General features: G+C 36.0%; 1 protein-coding gene and 1 pseudogene across 1 annotated transcript in view; both read right to left on the bottom strand.

The window, feature by feature from the left end:
- Nucleotides 1–12,761, bottom strand: LOC138151876 (cyclin-G1 pseudogene; annotated as a pseudogene).
- The window catches only part of SPTLC3 (serine palmitoyltransferase long chain base subunit 3), a 192,712-nt gene that overhangs the window by 53,221 nt on the left and 122,273 nt on the right, over nucleotides 1–17,218 (bottom strand). Inside the window, exon 8 of the mRNA XM_069075429.1 lies at nucleotides 12,773–12,992. Coding sequence (XP_068931530.1) covers nucleotides 12,773–12,992 — 220 coding nt within the window. The remainder of the gene's footprint in view (nucleotides 1–12,772; nucleotides 12,993–17,218) is intronic.

The following is a 17,218-nucleotide window of genomic DNA, read 5'->3' as shown; positions in this document are numbered from 1 at the left end:
TGTGTGTGTGTGTGTGTGTGTGTGTGTGTGTGTGTGTGTGTGTGTGTTTTATAAGAAGTGGTAATCTTCCCCATGGCCTCTTTAGGTCTATTCAAAGGGGAAAGAGTAGACTACTTTGACTGGAATGTAGACTGCATAGGGAGAATAATGTAAAACATACTAGAAAAATAGTAGGTAGTATTGTTAGTTTTTGCTTATGTGAACCTTTCTTATTTTTCCAACCAGACTGTAAACTCCTTGAAGTCAAGGACTCATTTGTTTTCCCTGACAGCATTAAATAATGCTTTATCAATACACTGCTATCTTTGTATGCCCAGTACCACACACACACATGCACACATACACATGCATACACGCGCATGTGCGCACACACACATGTGCGCACACATACACACACACACACTGAATTGAGGAGACAGTATAGGTTTAATAAAATATTTAGGCCAGTGTTGATGTTGTTGTTGTTCAGTCATTCAGCTGTGTCCAACTCTTCTTGAGCCCGTGGACCAAGTGGTCCATGAGCTTTGCTATTTCCTTCTTCAGTGGATTAAGCCAAACAAAGGTTAAGTGACTCATCCAGGATCACACAAATATTAAGTTTCCAAGACTGGATTTGAAGTCAGATCTTTCTGACTCCAGGCCCTTGGCTCTCTCCATTGAATCAGCTAACTGCCTCCTAGTCCAGTAAGAGGAGACAAAGTTGGAAAGGTAGCTAGGGGCCAGATTGTAAAAGGTTTGTAGTCCCAGATTGATTTAGACATTTGAATTTTATACAGAAGCAGTGGAGAATACTGAAGATTCTTAAGCAGTGTTTCTTAGGAACCTGATTATTAATAAAGTGGTGATCTTTGTTAGAAGGAAAAATCCTTAGCCGTTGATTTTTTCCTCCTGATACCAAAATAAAACCTATAGACAAAACTAAGTATGACTCCACTCACAACTTGCAATAATTTGACAAAGGATAAACTGAACTTTCTTGTTATTTGTTCCTACATAGTGCTAGTTGAATGCTTTTTTCAAGTCTCTTTTTCTGGAAGACACTGTACTAAGCACTTGGAATTCAAAAATGAAAAAAATGATACTACCTATAATAAAGGAGCTTATTTCTATTGGGGAAATGAAAAAATGACTATATATCGATGTATATAACAAAAAAATAGAGATCCAGAGGAAGTGTGCTAGGAAAATTAGAGGAGAGAGAAATCATGAACAATTGATTGTAGGGATTAGGGATTACATCACAGAAGTGGTGGGTTCTTGAGCCTTGAAGGAAAAGAAGGATTGTCAAAGGAGAAAATGGGGAAGACAGCATTCTAGGTGGGATAGGGAAGGAGTTGGGAAATGGAATGAATTTGTAGAGTAACTAATAGCCCAATTTTTGTGGAATGCAGATACACACAAAACAAAAACTGCTTATCTTGTCATTCAAGGTGAGTTTGGCCCAACTTACCATTCCAGTTTTATTTTCTACTACCTCTCTATAATGTTATAATCAAATTAAACAAGCTATTCCCCAAACATATCTTACACTTTGCTGCCTCCAGGCATTTGTTCAAACTGTTCTTTTTTCGGCATGCCCTCTCTATACATCTCTTCCTCTACAAATTTTAAACACTCTTAGAGACCCAACTCTAAGGGCACTTCCTCCTTGAAGCCTTCCCTGATACCTTCCCCCTAACACATTGGAAGTGCTCTCCTTTCCCTGGATTCCCATTGCACATTGTATTGCTTCTTTGTGTTCTCAACAATGTACGTAGCATAGGGACTTGCACAGAAGAGTTGGTCAGGAATATTTATTAAAGGAATGAAAAGTGTTGGTGTCTTTAGATAGATGACTTAATAAAATAGTCCATAAGTCTAGACATTGGGATAATGAAGATGGCACAGAAATTTTGATATAGGATATCATGCTCCAATCCACTGTGATTATGTTTGTGGCCTTACTGGTGTGGGAGCAAGTCTAAAAGCACTCAAGATGTCTTACAGAAGGGGGTTATTAGGTTGATGATAGATTTATATATAAAAAACAATATCTATAATAAATTAGCCATGTCAACTTTTTGTGAGATAGAAAGAGGACTTAGAAGTTTGCTTTCAGATATGAACTCTTTAGTTTCTATCATAGATCCCTAAGGGTAATTATAACACTCTTCCACACAGGAGGCCAGTGTTGGCAATGGGACAAGGATGGGGAGTCAAAAGCTCAGGGAAGAGTGAGAAAAATGTTTTTCTTTATTTGGAATCTATATTTCATGTCAGGCCCACCACCTCTCTATCAAAGTTATTTTGGCAGTTTCATCTTTGTTCAATGCTACTTCTTTCCCCTGATACTTGGAGTAACTTGCCTAGCTCAATACCAGTGACAAAGTAGTTCCTTCATAAATATTTGTTGATTGAGTATATTTTCAGTTTTTCTTTTTCCCATTGATTGTACTTAATTCATTAAAATATTTATTAATATATTCATGGCAATGTGCTGGGTTCCAGATGGGATAAAAAAAAGCATAAGATCCTGCCTTTTAGGATTTTATAGTAATTGAGAAGAAAAGACATATCCAACTGAAAGTTATGATATACATACATTATATTTACACAAGGTTAGAAAAACAATACAAAGTGGAATGCAATTAAGAGCTAGAATGAGTGATAGAAACAATAAATGGTATTGCAGTTCAAAGAATGGGGAGACTAATCTGAATTAGTTGTCTGGGATAACCTCATGGTGATTCTGAGACCTGAGTTGGGCCTTGTAGCATAGGAAACATTTGGGAAGATAGAGAAGAGAAAGAGGACATTTCAGGAAACAGGTCAGACAAAGGTGTAGAGACTAGGTGATGATTTCGATACATAGATAAGCATCTGGCAGTGGAAGACTTTGTATTGGGGAGTAGTGAGAAATGAGATTGGATAGAGATGGGGCAAGATTGTGTCAGTTTTTAATATCTGACTGAGAAGTCTGGACTTTTATCTTATAGACAGTGTGGAAGCTTTGGAAGCCTCTGAGCAAGAGAGTGACATGATGAAATTGAAACCTTGGGAAGATTAGCTGTCAGTAATATACAGGAAAGTTGGTGGGGGAGGTGTTTGGAGGAAGGTAGTATTTAGAAACCAGAGACTGAGATTTGTTAAGAGGCTATTGCAGTAGACCTGGAGAGGATGAGACGATTGATAAGATAAAGGCAATGGAGATGGGAGGAAGGGATAAATTAAAAACTTTGACCAGATAAGGGATGAAGAAGAAGGAGCAAAAATGACTCAGACCTCAAACTTGAATAATTGGGAAAACAGTAGTGTCATTAAGAAAGTTGGGAAAGAAAACTGGTTTAAGAACAGAATGATAAATCTGAGCCTCAGATTCTATCTTCTTCTATGATGCCTTCTGGACTATTAATCCACATTGATCTCTCTCTTTTGAATTCCTGTAACACTTAAATCTGTATTCAGTTTAACTTTCAAGAGGTAGTGAATATGTTTAGTGAGAAAATGGTTGTATAATTTCAGAGTTAGTCTATTATTTTAGATTTTTTGAGATTATGAGATTATTTTTAGGGGTTGTATATTTGGGAAAATGAGACAATCAGTGATTTGGCATTTGGCAGGGCAAATACAGAGCTGAGAAAGCCTGGTCAGACACAGTTGAAGGGGATAGGATGGTAAAATGGGTCATAGTGACATTTCCTTCTCCCAGTCTCCCCCAATGTATTAGGAATAAATATTAGTAGAACAGTCCCTAAAATCATATACCATATGTGAATCATGAGTTTCTGAACCCCTCCTACTTTTGTTTTGGGAAGAAATGGCTGGGAGGGCAGGAGGGGAAGGGGAAAGGGATAGGATGGATGATCATGTATTGGGTTTGTGTAATAGTGCCATGTCTAGTGTGAGCATTGTGTGAGTATGTAAGTATTTCATCAGTGCTTTTGAATTGCTTGATTAGAATTGAGATCGATGAGAAGTGCTATGGGTGGCAGAGAGCCCTTGATTGTGTTGGGGAAGTAAACCAAATCTACTAAATTATGTGTATAGTGAACTCTGTACTGGGGTGGGAGTGGAAGCAAGAAATAAAAGATAAAGTCTTTGAGCGGTTGAAAAAACCTTTTTAGGTTCATAAAAATGTGCCAGCCCTCTTCTTACTAATTTTTCTAGTCCTTTACATATCTAGAAATTTTATGGAGTCGTTGCTTCTCTGATGGCAGTGAATATACTTCAAAAAGAGTAATAAAATTTATATTTAAAGGTCTTAACTTGCTTGAAGATTTATTTATTTATTTGTCTAGCTTAGTTTTTCAGAGATTGTATTTAGGGATTGACATTACTTACAATGGCTAGTCAGAAAGTGGTACTGTGGATTGAGCTCTGGGGAACATCAAGGAAGGATGGATGTCTTGATGATTGATTTCTCCTTTCTCCTGTCCATTCAGACATTGTGAAAAATTAATTAATGGTTGACTTTGGCCTTTTGCAACTTGGGTCTGTGTTGAGTCTCGCTTCAGAGAGGACTCTAGATCTACTTATGCAGAGGTTACAGTGCACAAATGTAGGTTCAAAATTCTGATGATTTTCCCTACCCTTAGGTCCACGGTTCAAGGACAGGAGTAGCCTTGCAAAAGGAATTCAGACAAGAGGATTGTTTGAATAAACATTTTAGTGCTCATTTCATGACCCCCATTTACTTCAAAGGGCTGTTAAACACAGCCATATCAAAGAACTTGGGCCAGAGCTGAGCTGAGCAGGGAGTCAGATTTAACCAGACTTGCTGTGGATGAATGCAAAATCTCACCAAACTGAAAGACCCATACCAAACCTGCTTCACTGCGAACCTTTAGCTGAGCAGTATGTGTGGTTTATGGCAGCCTCTCCTGTTTTTCACTGCTTTCACCTTCTGAATTGTAGCCTTGTAAGTTTGAATCATGATAGCTACCATCATTAAAAAAAAAAAATCCTATACTCTGTTGTTTTTAATTTACAGACTGAAATGACCAGGAGTTTGTTCAGTGCATACAAAAACACTCAAGATATTAAACAAAACCCTCTCAAGCACCTAAGAAAATCTGGATCCTTGTGGGTTCAGCAGATTTTATAGAATCTCCTCAGCAACTAGAGAAATGGAAAGAAACAAACAATTCTCATCCCCTGATCCCTTTCTCTAAACAAGCCATTTATAAGAAAAGTTATGATAGGTAGAGAGAAGGAATTCTCTGAATTTTTTCTCAAAAGTCCTCAAAAAAGAGGATTTCAAATTGGAGTTGTGTATAGTCAGGAGATGATCACATAAAATCTCAAAGCTGGCAAGATACAGACCTTGGCTTTATTTCAGAGAAATCATTTCACTGACTTGCAGGGAGTGAGGAGAGAAGGCAGTCCAGCTACTGTTTTTCAATCTGAATGTGATGGCAGAATATGTGAGGGGAAATAAATATTTCACATTTTGTCAGGGAAAAATTAAGGTGTGTATGTGTGTGTGTGTGTATGTACATCATAGTGCTCAAGCCACCTTATTTATATCTTTGTTTTCAAATATTTCTTTCTCCTTCAGGTAAAGTTTACCAGATAAGAGATTTCTGGAGGCTGCTAATGAATGAGGTCACTATCTTGTCTTATTTATTGTTTAGTAGACAAAGAATCCACCCATATGCAAAGGAGAAAGGGATACTGAGAGAGGGAAAACATTTGAAAATGCTTGGTACTTTGGTATTTTCCAGAAGCTATAGAATAAACCCTAATTTGATCAGTTTATTTTTTTGGCCCTCCCTCACTGTTGGTCACTAAACTATTTGTAATTTGATTTTCCTGGCCAACTCAGAGGATTTAATCATCTTTCTTATTATGCATTGGTTTGAGATGTTATAGTATGATACCTAACCTACCAAGGATTTTTCTAGTTTTACTATGAAGCTATAACTCTGGGATCCATAAAGAAACTTTCTGTGTAAATGCAAGATACTGTTACCAGCACAGTTGGCATTAGTCTTTGTGAATCCAGAGTTACCTCTATTCCATAATGAGATGCCAGTTTCATACATGCAAGCTAATGTTAATGCTACCATTTATAGTTATAGTTGAGAGGCATAAGGTTTTATTTTGCCAAACCTTTGGACCTGACTGATAGGTCAGCTGAGATTAGCTGACAACCAATTGAACATCTATTTGAATTTTCTTAGACTTAAGAAAATAAATATTTTGAATTGCTACATTTAAAAAAGAAGTAGCTTTTAAAAAATTCCATTAGCACCAATTTTGAATTTTTTTTAGGGAGGTTTCCTAGTAATATAAGTTAAAAAAACTTTCCTTTTTTACACTTTTTAACCTCTGAAAAATATGAGGTATTCTATTTTTTGAAGAGTATTGAGTAGAAAGATAAGAAACTATTTTCAGATAAATAATTCTTATGATTGCACACTATGTCTTTTTAGTAAAAAGCAATGAAAAAAATCAAGCTCAAAATAGAAGCTTTTTACTCAGTCAACATTCAGAGGAAAATCTATACAATAGAAACCTGAAGTAAAGAAAATAAAATACACAAAGCGCTAATGCTTTTTTGCCTTTTGGAGGGCAGTTGGGGTTAAGTAACTTGCCCAAGGTTACATGGCTAGTTTTTTTGTGTGGTGTTAAGTGTCTGAGGCCGGAACCGAACTCGGGTCCTCCTGACTCTGGGGCCGGTGCTTTACTCACTGCACCACCTAGCCGCCCCAATGCTAAATTTTCTTAAACCTTCAAAATATGGCTTTCTTAAATGGAAACACACATTGGTTCATTCTCATTAAAGACTACGTTAGAAATGGAGGCTGTAGACTATGAAGAACAGACACGCCATCCAGTAAATCATGAACTCTTTATGAAAACTAGACCTAGAGGTCCTTACAGGGACCAGCCTAATAAGAGCTGGTAGGCTAGAGGTCACATATTCAGTTTCTGGATCAAGAGCAACAACATTTGTATATAATGCTTATAGTGTGCTTTATATATGATATGTGTGTGGTCATACAACTATGTATGTATGCATGTATGCATATGTATGTGTGTTTGTATGTTTGTATGTATAGTAAGTGTCTAAAAAGGGATTTAGATCCAGGTCTCTTCTGATTCAAAGTCTAGTACTATACCATGCTGTGTACCCTTTACTCCCCACAAAAAAAAAAAGCAAACGAAAAAACTTTTGTTTTTAAATTTTGCTTCCTGGAGCTACAGAACAATGTGGTTTTTGTTTTTGTTTTTACTAGACCAGATGATTTTCCAGGTCCTCCCTTTTCTCTCTGAAATTCTGCTGTTTTGGTGGCTTGTATCTCATTTTCTATTTCTTTCTGCCATCTAGTGGCAGAATATAAAACTACAGCGCAACATGGAGGACGAGGAGCAAGTAGTTGACTCATGACTTAGAGCTGGGAGGGATCTATGCTGCAATCTAGGCCTGTCTTCTCTTGCACATATAGGAAACTGAGGCCCAAAATAGAAGTCATGGAATAATATAAAGGATATGAAAATCACTATGGGTATCTATTTTTTTCTGAAAGTTGACTATACATATAGTAAGTTTCATTGTAATGTACACTATCAGAATCAGTGAGGTAAAGAGCAATGTTATTTATTCTCTGCATTAATAATGGAAAAATTTATATTACAGCTTATAAATAATATGTTTGTTACTAATTAAAGGCAATAATATATGCAGAAGTACTTTGTGAAGTAAAGTATATAAATATATACAAGTATATAAATATAAATTGTTATTCATGAACTAAAAGGCTTATAAAGACAAATGTATATTTATATGGTACTATTATTTTGTGGTATTCAATTAATTAAAACATTATTAAGCACCTATTATATACATTCACACACATATATATCAAACATACAGTGTTAGGCACTAGGGATACAAAGACAAAATAAAAACAATTCTTAGCCTTGGGAAGCTTATATTTTGCTGGGGTAGGGAGGGAGAAGTGAGAGAATTTGCACAAATACAAATTTTGGGGTTTTTTCCCCTATATTTGACTTGGGGGATTGTGAGGGAAGCAAGAGAAGAGAAGAAGGATTGAAGTGAATAGCACATGGAAGGGAGTTGTGAAGTTGATATGGAGGAATTCATATTTGTGAACATCAGAGATTGAAGTTGGGTGAAAATTTGTAGAAGAACAGGAAATGAGGACTCAGGAAGAACATATGTTAACTATATTCGGTTCTTCAAAGGGCTGTTAATATAGTGAAGAAACTAGTTTTATCTGTTTGGTTTTAGAAGGCAGAATTAGTGGTCTCTTAATTGCCATATCTAATGTCCATTTCTCAGCCCTCATCTTTTTTTACTTCTCTGTAGCATTTTATATAATTGACCACTCTTTCCTTCGGAATAATCTCTTGTTTCTGAATTTTTCATGACCCTCTTTCTCCTCGTTTTCCTTTTTACCTGTCTGATCATTCCTAAGACTCCTTTGTTGGCTCTTTATCCTTGTCATGTCTCCTAAGTAGGTGTAGGGTATGTTAAGAATTTATACTGGGAAGGAAATCTAGAAACCAAACAACAACATAGTTGAAAACATATGGATGAAGATCAGAAAAATAGAATCAGTTTGGTGATAAGAGTATACCACAGACTATTTGAATAGAAACAGGATATAAATCAGGGGTTCTGGAAACATCACATTCTTCGCATGGTGGATAATTTTAGTTGTCCAGACATGCTTAAAGCTATCTCTCTGCCAAAAGTAGAGTGGCTAATAACTTGTTGACTTATCTTAATGATGATTTCAGCTTTCAAAAGGTAGAGGAACCTTAATTTCAATCTCATTATCAGTGAGGTACTTGGTGATTGGGGGTGGATATGATAGGACTATTAGCTAGTGATCGTAACCTCCTTAGACTTTATGATACAGAAGAGGTAACCCCAGCATGATCAGACTGTACCCTTGATTGAAGAAAATGAATTTCCAAGGGTTCAGAGGTAGTATAAAGAAGATATCATGGACTGAAATTCTACAAGGGAAATTGTAATAGGGGGGTTTGGAAACCTTCAAGAATGAAATTCTGAAGAAAGAAAAGGGAACAGTTTTGATGGAGAGGAAAAAATGAGAATTGTTTGAGGAGACTAATGTGTATGCACAAAGAATTCCCCAACAAACTTAGATTTCATTTATTTATTATTACATTTAAGTAGTTTTATTGAAAGGTCACTTTCTCAATACCAGAACATTATGGTACTTTGCTAGTTTACTTCAGCAAGCTTAAGTTGCACTGATAAATTAGAAAGGAAATTCTTGAATGAATAAGATGTTTAGGAGTAAGTGAAGAGTGCATCTACAAAATGCTTTACAAAATGAAGCATAAGACATGTCAGACATAATGTAGTTCTTTGGTTTATCTTTAAAGGGAAGTTTTGATTTTTTTTTCCCTCTACAACATGATATTAAAGGGAAATTTGAACGTGTTTTAGCTTTCGTGGATATTAAACTATACGTTGCACTGATTAACTATATGCTTTCCCAACCCTGTATGTTAGTCTATATTCATTAACCTACAACTAGCCTTAAGGGCTCCAACTACCACATAATTCGTCAATTAAATTGCTGCTTACTTGAATCTGGATAGACAACTCACTTTAGTCTATCTAAATTGAATTGTTACAGAAGCGTTGTGACAATAGCATACCCCATATGTATTGCTTTTAAATACAAAGCTCTATACTAATGGTCCAGTTTCATGCCAAGAGTAATTGGTATTTAAAAGCTCTAGAGTGTTATCATTTCCATATATTGCTTTAGAAGGACACAACTTAGGCTTCAGATTGGCAGACTATGAGAAATCAATAGAAATTAATTTTTTCTAAGGGGCTAGATATTGAGATAAAAATTATTTTGTATAAAATTTTGTATACCACATCATGTGTTCCCTAGGATAATATTAAAGATCACTTAAATTTAATATCTGTCTATAACTTTAATACAATTTTATAATCAAATTTAAATTGAAAAAAATGCCAAACAAAAATAAATCCTCAGTATTGTTAAATTATCTAGTTGTGTAAGACTTTAATAAGGTTGTTTATACTGCCTCAAAGACTAGTAACTCTGACTATTTACTAAAGTGCATCATACCATCTTTCTGAAGTTGATCTGTTTTGATTTGAACATGCATCCTAATTCAAATAACATCAATTAAAGTCAATCACACCTTGCCATCAGTACTACCTGTAATCATTATACCAATCCAGATACTACTGGATTTGATCAATATTAATTGTCAATTTACAGTATAGTCTTCCATCCTTACTTTACATTAGAGTTTCACATTTAACTTTTAGTTTTTACAAGCATGCTTCATAAAGGATCACAATTTAATTCTGAACACATTTCCAATTGTAGCACATATAATTTCCAACTATTAGCTTCTTTCCCCCCTCAAGTTTGAAAACATCAATGCTAATCTAGTTACTTTGTTTCAGACTTCACAGCTTAAGTACATTTTAATATTGGAGTCCACAGTTCTAATGTAAAATAAGCCTTCAAAATAGTTGAATTTCTTCACCATAAGAATCCTATTAAAACCCAGTTCCAGGGATTGTTGGAGGATGAGTGATTTTGTAATAACTATGTTTCAACTGATGTGCAGTATGGCCAGACACAATTCACTTCAACTTCTGAACATTTGGTTTAGACACTCTTTTGATGAGTATTCAGTTAGGCACTTTGCTACAAGTTTCTGCCAGAAGGTCAGATCTCTGCAATTTATCTTGGAATGCTTCTGAAGACTTTCTGCATCATCTGTTAATTCTATAAATTTCTGTGCTTGAATCTCCAGTGCAATTATAGACAATGCCAATACAGAAGACTTTGCTTTAGAAAACACAATCCTACAGTGTCATGCCTTAAATTGAGCTTCTAGTCTTTCAAAACTCAGGTTTGAAATCCTTTCAAATGGTAAGTTTTCATGAATGAGTGGATAATAGATCTGTGGAAACTGAAAGGCAGTAAGTAGTAGCTTTGACTTTCCAATACACCTCTAATACAATCTTTTTATTCTCATCAGTTTAGAAACTGTGAATTTGTATGGATATATTCAGATCAAATTAATGACTAATGGGACATTTCTCTCTTCCTCTGTAGATTTCACACTCAGATAGAAGCAGCTTAATCCCATACCTACAAGGTATTTTGGCTGTACTTTCATTTTGTATAAAAAACTGTCCAGTAAATTCACAGCTAGAGAAAAAGTCTCTGTGTCAAAACCAAAGACCTGAGTTTGTCTAAGAAGGTCTTTTTTTACTTTGAAATCCCTCAGTCTTGCAGTCATCCAAAGGCCATTATCATGAGCAGATTCAGTTAGTCTCAAGCCACAGACCTTTGACTGACATCTAGACTCCTGTTCCAACAGAACACCCAGCTGATTTCTGAGCTTCAGTTATTACCAGTGTCTCTATCTCCTTGAGCTCATCTTGGCAGCTCTTTCATGGTAACAATCCTTATTCCCTCAGGACTGTCCTGTCCTCATCCTGAAAAATTAGTCAAATGTTGCAGACTATGCAGGGACTATATGGGGGAGAGGAGAGGACTTAGGGGTGGAGGGAGACTATGGAAAGGGTTCCTGGGGCAGTGACTCCAGCAGGTTGAGAGCGAAACCAGTCCTAGTCTCAGGACTGCTGAGAACAATCTTAGGGTTTAAAATTACATATACAGTTGATGGAAGTAAGGGCAAGTAACAGTAACTATAAGCACTTGATATGGTTCTGTACAAAACAGTATCAGGAATGCTAAAGCTTGGAATGGATTGTGTCTGGCTTAGTACAAGAAAGTGGGTATCAAGGAAAATATGAAGACTAAAGAAGGGATAGGACTCTTTTCTTGGGAGTTATGATACCTCATGAGAATAGAAAGCAAAAAAAACTCTTCATTTTTATTTTTTTGCTTTTGTTTTCTCTGCCAAGGAGAATGACCTTTGTGATGGAAGTGACAGAAAAAAAATTGTCCAAAGGCAGATGATACCCAAGATGAGGGAATAGATAGTAAAAGAGCATCTAGTTGTTCTAGAGGACTTTGGGGCTAGGGTAGAATAATTATACACTTGAGTGCTTAAAGAACTAGTAGATGTGATTACTGAGTTACTGTCAATGATATTTACAAAAGTAGAGAATAAGAGATTTTTTAAAAGGGAAGTGCATAGAGTCTGCAAAATATAGGACAGTCAATCAATCAATTAATTGTTATCATGCACTGATGTACCATGCATAGTGCAATTCTATGAGTATATAGTAAGAAATGACCCCTGTCCGTTGGACATTCAGGAGATCAAATCAGTTGATACTTAAAGAAATTAAGTCAGACTGTTTATTGGAAGGACAAATACTATAGCAGAAGCTTGAATATTTTGGTCACATAATGAAAAGACAGGACTCATTGGAAAATTCCCTGATGTTGGGAAAGATTGAAGGCAAAAGGAAAAAGGTGATGGTAGAGGATGAAATGGAAAGATAGTGTCATGGAAGTAATTAACATGAGCTTGGACAGACTTCAGGAGATAATAGAGGATAAAAAGTCCTGGCATGCTGTAGTCTGTGGAGTGATGAAGAGTTGGACATGACTGAAAGACTGAACAACAACAACATATCTGAATATGAATCTAAGCAGTGGGACGCTCCACATTATCTGTGGCAGATTGATTTGGATTATGGTTTATGCCTAGGAAATCTTGCCTTATTAAATTCACAATAACAGAATTAGCCTTAATACAAGAGATTATTTTCAGGATGTACATGCTTTACCCAGGTAAAGGTTTTTTGTTTTACCTTTCTTCCAGCTATGTATCCTCCAGCTGCTCCAAAGCTTTTGGTGAACGTTCCCATAAGCACATCAACATCACAAGGATCCATTCCAAAGTAGTCCACGACCCCCTGGCCTCTTGGGCCTAAAATTCCAATACTGTGAGCTTCATCCAAGTAGAGGTAAGCTTTGTACTTCTTCTTTAAGGCAATGATCTCAGGCAGGCGCACAATGGAACCTTCCATGCTAGATTATGGAGAGAAATGCTAATGTTGTCATTTATCCTCTGAAGAACTTTTCTTTCTTTTTCTTTTGGAATATAGATATGACAGTTAGCTTCTACCCTCTGTTAAAGATAGATACTTACCATTTCTTTCCCCTAAGATACATTTTCAAACCATAAATTAAAATTTTTTGCAACTAGGGAAGAGTCTAAGCATTTTGAAAATATAGGCTGTGCCTCTCTGTCACATTTCCTGAAGAACTAAAATCAATTATCTGTTGATTTTGCCTGTTGAGTTTGGGTCAGAGTGAGGAAAGACTCTCACTGTGTAGTTTATTAATTTTAATCATTAAGATGTTAAAAATAACATTCCTTTTAATGATGGAATTAATGTGATGATCCACTGACTGATGATAGGTCCATAAATGCTTATTTGACTTAAATGACTTATTGGTCCCGCTGTTTTGAGTTGATGAAAGGTGAAGGTTATAGTCACAAAGACATAAAAGAACTTTATTTGAAGCCATGAAGAGTTAAACATAACAAAATAACCATGCTTATAGAGCCAGATTCAATGTTTCATTATAGTAATTGATTTATTTCTTATGTCTAATAGTTTCCTATAGATGGAAACTTCTTTTTTATCACCAGTCTTATGTTTCTTTGTATTTTAATTTATAAGCTCCTTCTCCTTTTGAAATTAGGCAGGATATAAATCTTATTAAAATACAATAAGTGTAAAATTGATGTAGTAGCTAATTATTTGGAATTTTAAACTTTTAGTAAGTTCTCAGAATACCTTGATTGCAATATTTTTTGCACAGTTTTGATTGTATTAACTTATTATCTCAATTTTAAAAATAGTTAAATAAGCCATTTAAGTCAAACTGTCAATTTTAAAGTTTTCTTTTATTGAATTTAACTATAAATAAAACTAAATTTAATGCTTTTATATTTTCCCGCTTTAAACGTTTAAGTGACAAATCAGTTTAGATAGTAAAACAGTAAAATTGGTTGCATATTGTAATGGTAATGGCAAGTTGAAGATCTTTCCTGCCCCTTAATAGACTGAATGTAATTACACGGAGCCTGTGGTGGGAGGAGTTTGCTGAATGGGTAGAGCAGGAAGGGGTGGAGCAGGAAAGGAGTCAGAGCAGTTACAACAGAGGAAGAGAGAAGATGCAGACAAGCAGATAGCTAGGATTGTTAGAGTTTGTTTATGGGAAGGCCTGAGCAAGGGGAAGACTTTGGGATGTTGTAGCTTCCTACAGTAATAAAGTGTTTTAACTTCTTTGTTTCTATGATGGATTCAGTTTTCTGGTATTAGGATTTGGCTTTTTGGTATTTGAATAAATGTTTTGCTTCTGTCTTATATGTGGAGAGTCTGTTATATTTTGCAGTTTAGAACTGTGCTGGCATATTCAGAGTCACATAGATAGCATAGTAACTAAGTGTATAGATTTATTTTAGAAACCCCCTTTCTCCCTGCTCTTTATACACAATGTCCCTGCTCTTTATACAGTCTGTGTTACTAAATGGCAACAATGTACAAATGCTACTGTTTGCCAGCTTAAATTGTGGAAAAATCTTCCTTGTGGATTCAAATCATATCCTGAGATAAGAAAAAAGTCATAGCTACTACCATTTTAAAATTAAGTAACTATTGTAATTTTCATTTTCTCATTCTTTTATGTTTTCATTTATTGCAACTGGAATGATATAGGGTCTGACATTTGGAGTTCAGGAAATATCAACCAACTACTGCTTTTTGGGGGTGGGAAATCTCAGGCATTTTTGAAGTAAATAATATCTCCTTGATAGAGGACTTAACTGTCTTTGGAAAAACTGAATCTTCTAGGATTAGGTGAATGATCATCAAATTATTTCTTGAATATTAGTGAGTTGAAAGCTATGGCTGTAACTTTGCTACCTCAAATCCTAGATCATTTGGGAAATTCCTCTGTTACTTATTTGTATAACTAGTATACATATTCCATAACTGGAAATAAACCAAAACCAATCTGGATATTTCAAAGTGATCATAGAAACAGTAAAAAACTCAGTTCATTTCAGGCTGACTGATGGTTATGTACTTTATTATGAATTACCTCTTTAGGAAAAATATTCAGATTGTGTCAGTGTAATGTTTATTGCACTTTAATTAAAGAAATTATATGCCATCACATATATTTTATACAAGTGGACCTAGTTTATTATGGTTTGTTTTCTTTAGTAGATAATTTAAATAGTGTTAGGCTATTTCTGTGATCCTACAACCTCTTCCTTTGTATGAATCAGGATCAGGTTTCATCTGTAGTTTCTTGGCTTTGATCAATACTCACTGTAGACCTTTTTCTGACTACACTCAGCAGATAATATAAGACAAGGCGCACTGAGAAAGAAAATGGCCTCTTGTAATGGTAATGGTAATTTGAAGATCTTCCCTGCCCCTTAAGGGAATTTGAAGACCTTCCCTGATTTGAAGATCTTTCCTGCCCCCTAATAGGCTGACTGTAATCACTTGGAGCCTATGGTGGGAGGAGTTTGCTGAAGGGTAGAGCAGAACCCACAGGAAGCTGGGAGTCAGAGCAGCTAGACGGTGGGAGAGAGAGGATGGTAGGCAAGCAGGTAGCTAGGCTTGTGAGTGTTGGTTTGTGGGAAGGCTAAAGGATGATGTGGTTCTCTCTGCTGTTATGGCATATTAACTTCTTTGCTAGTATGATGGATTAGACTTTCTGGTTTTGGAATTCAGTTTTCTGGTGTCTGAATAAATATTTTGCTTCTATATTCTGTATGGAGAGTCTGATATATTTTGCAATTGAGCACTATGCCAGCATATTCACAGCTGCCACCAGCACTGTGAATATTGCATTGGCACTACATTTGGTGATGAGGATGGGATTGTAAGGTATCAGACCTCTATTTGGAGGCAGAAGGGATTTAGAAGAAGAGATGAATATCCCAGTATGGGAGGATTTACCTTATTCCTCCCTAGCAAGGGAGTGGGCTAAAAGTACAGGACTCTATGAAAACTGGGGACTGAGACTACAGGGAGAACCTAGAGATTTAGAAACATGTTTGCAAGGAATACCAATGAAACCAGGGAGAGAATTGCAGAGAGTGAGTAAAAGAGGATGGGTTTTACTAAAAGGGAACTGTATTATATGTAAGAGCAGAGACAAGCTGCTACAAGAGAAAACTCAGATGGAGAAGAAATTAGCTATTTTAAATGAGAAACTTTCTGTCACACAATATTCGGGCTTTCCTTTAGAAGAGCAAGCCGGATAGTCTCAGGTGGTAGAAGAAAAAATTGTGAATTTAGCTCTCAAAAAGAAGCAGAAAAGTAACAGGAGGGAGGCTCATACAGTTTTGGCAGAGACTGCATCTCATTGCCCTGAAAATGGCTTTCAGTAGAGTACATGGGTGCAGAATGATACAGTGTTAAATGACAAGACTTTTACAAAGGCAGAAGTTTGCCCCATAGTAAGAAGAAAACAGGAGACTCAGGGAGGCCAAACGGAGTTCAAGGATGTAATTGAGGATTTCATTCAGCAGGAGGTCATTGATACAGTAAGCAGATTCATCCAAAGGATGGGAGAATTGTTAGTGTCTTGAATGGTGAGAATCAGTGATGAAGGGGCCAGAGGAGTGTGAGTACATAGCATGGACTACTAGAAATTTATATGTATTTGTCAGAATCCTTTCATCCAGCAAGCTTGTAGAGATTACCATATTCAGGAAGATAATAATACAACCAATCTGTTAGCCTTAGCTGCTGATGCATGCAATAAAATGTATCCCACTGATTCTATGTGGCCTAGTGGAGAGAGAACCTTGTAATTGCTTAGAGACTGTATGAGAACGTTAAAGGAGGAAGTAACGAAAACTGCTATTATGGTTGGAGATGCAAATGCATATCATGATATCCCCTTAACAGTTCCTCACAGAAATATCATAGTGAAGATGACTCCTTCTGCTTATAAGCATCTACTTCTGACTCTACTAATTGGTGAAATAGGGCACCCTCTTTTGGAGGTGCTGGATAAGATTTCACAGCTAAGTGACTTGGGGGAATGGGAAAATGATAAATTTTCTTGAAAGAGAAAAGTAAATAGCCAGTGGATTCAAAGTCAGAATAGATTGACAAGAAAATAATTGTTTAAGAGCAGGGGTATATTTTGGAAGAATTGATGATATTCCAACTAATGAACTATACAAAACATATCAAGAAAAGGGGCTTGGTGTTAGA

The sequence above is a fragment of the Petaurus breviceps genome, unplaced genomic scaffold, assembly GCF_028583685.1.
Source record: "Petaurus breviceps papuanus isolate PSGF00001 unplaced genomic scaffold, PetGlider_PUasm1.0 90919, whole genome shotgun sequence".
NCBI classification, from domain to species: Eukaryota; Metazoa; Chordata; class Mammalia; order Diprotodontia; family Petauridae; genus Petaurus; species Petaurus breviceps.
Note: the sequence above shows the minus strand (reverse complement) of the source record. Positions and strands in the feature narration are given on the sequence as shown.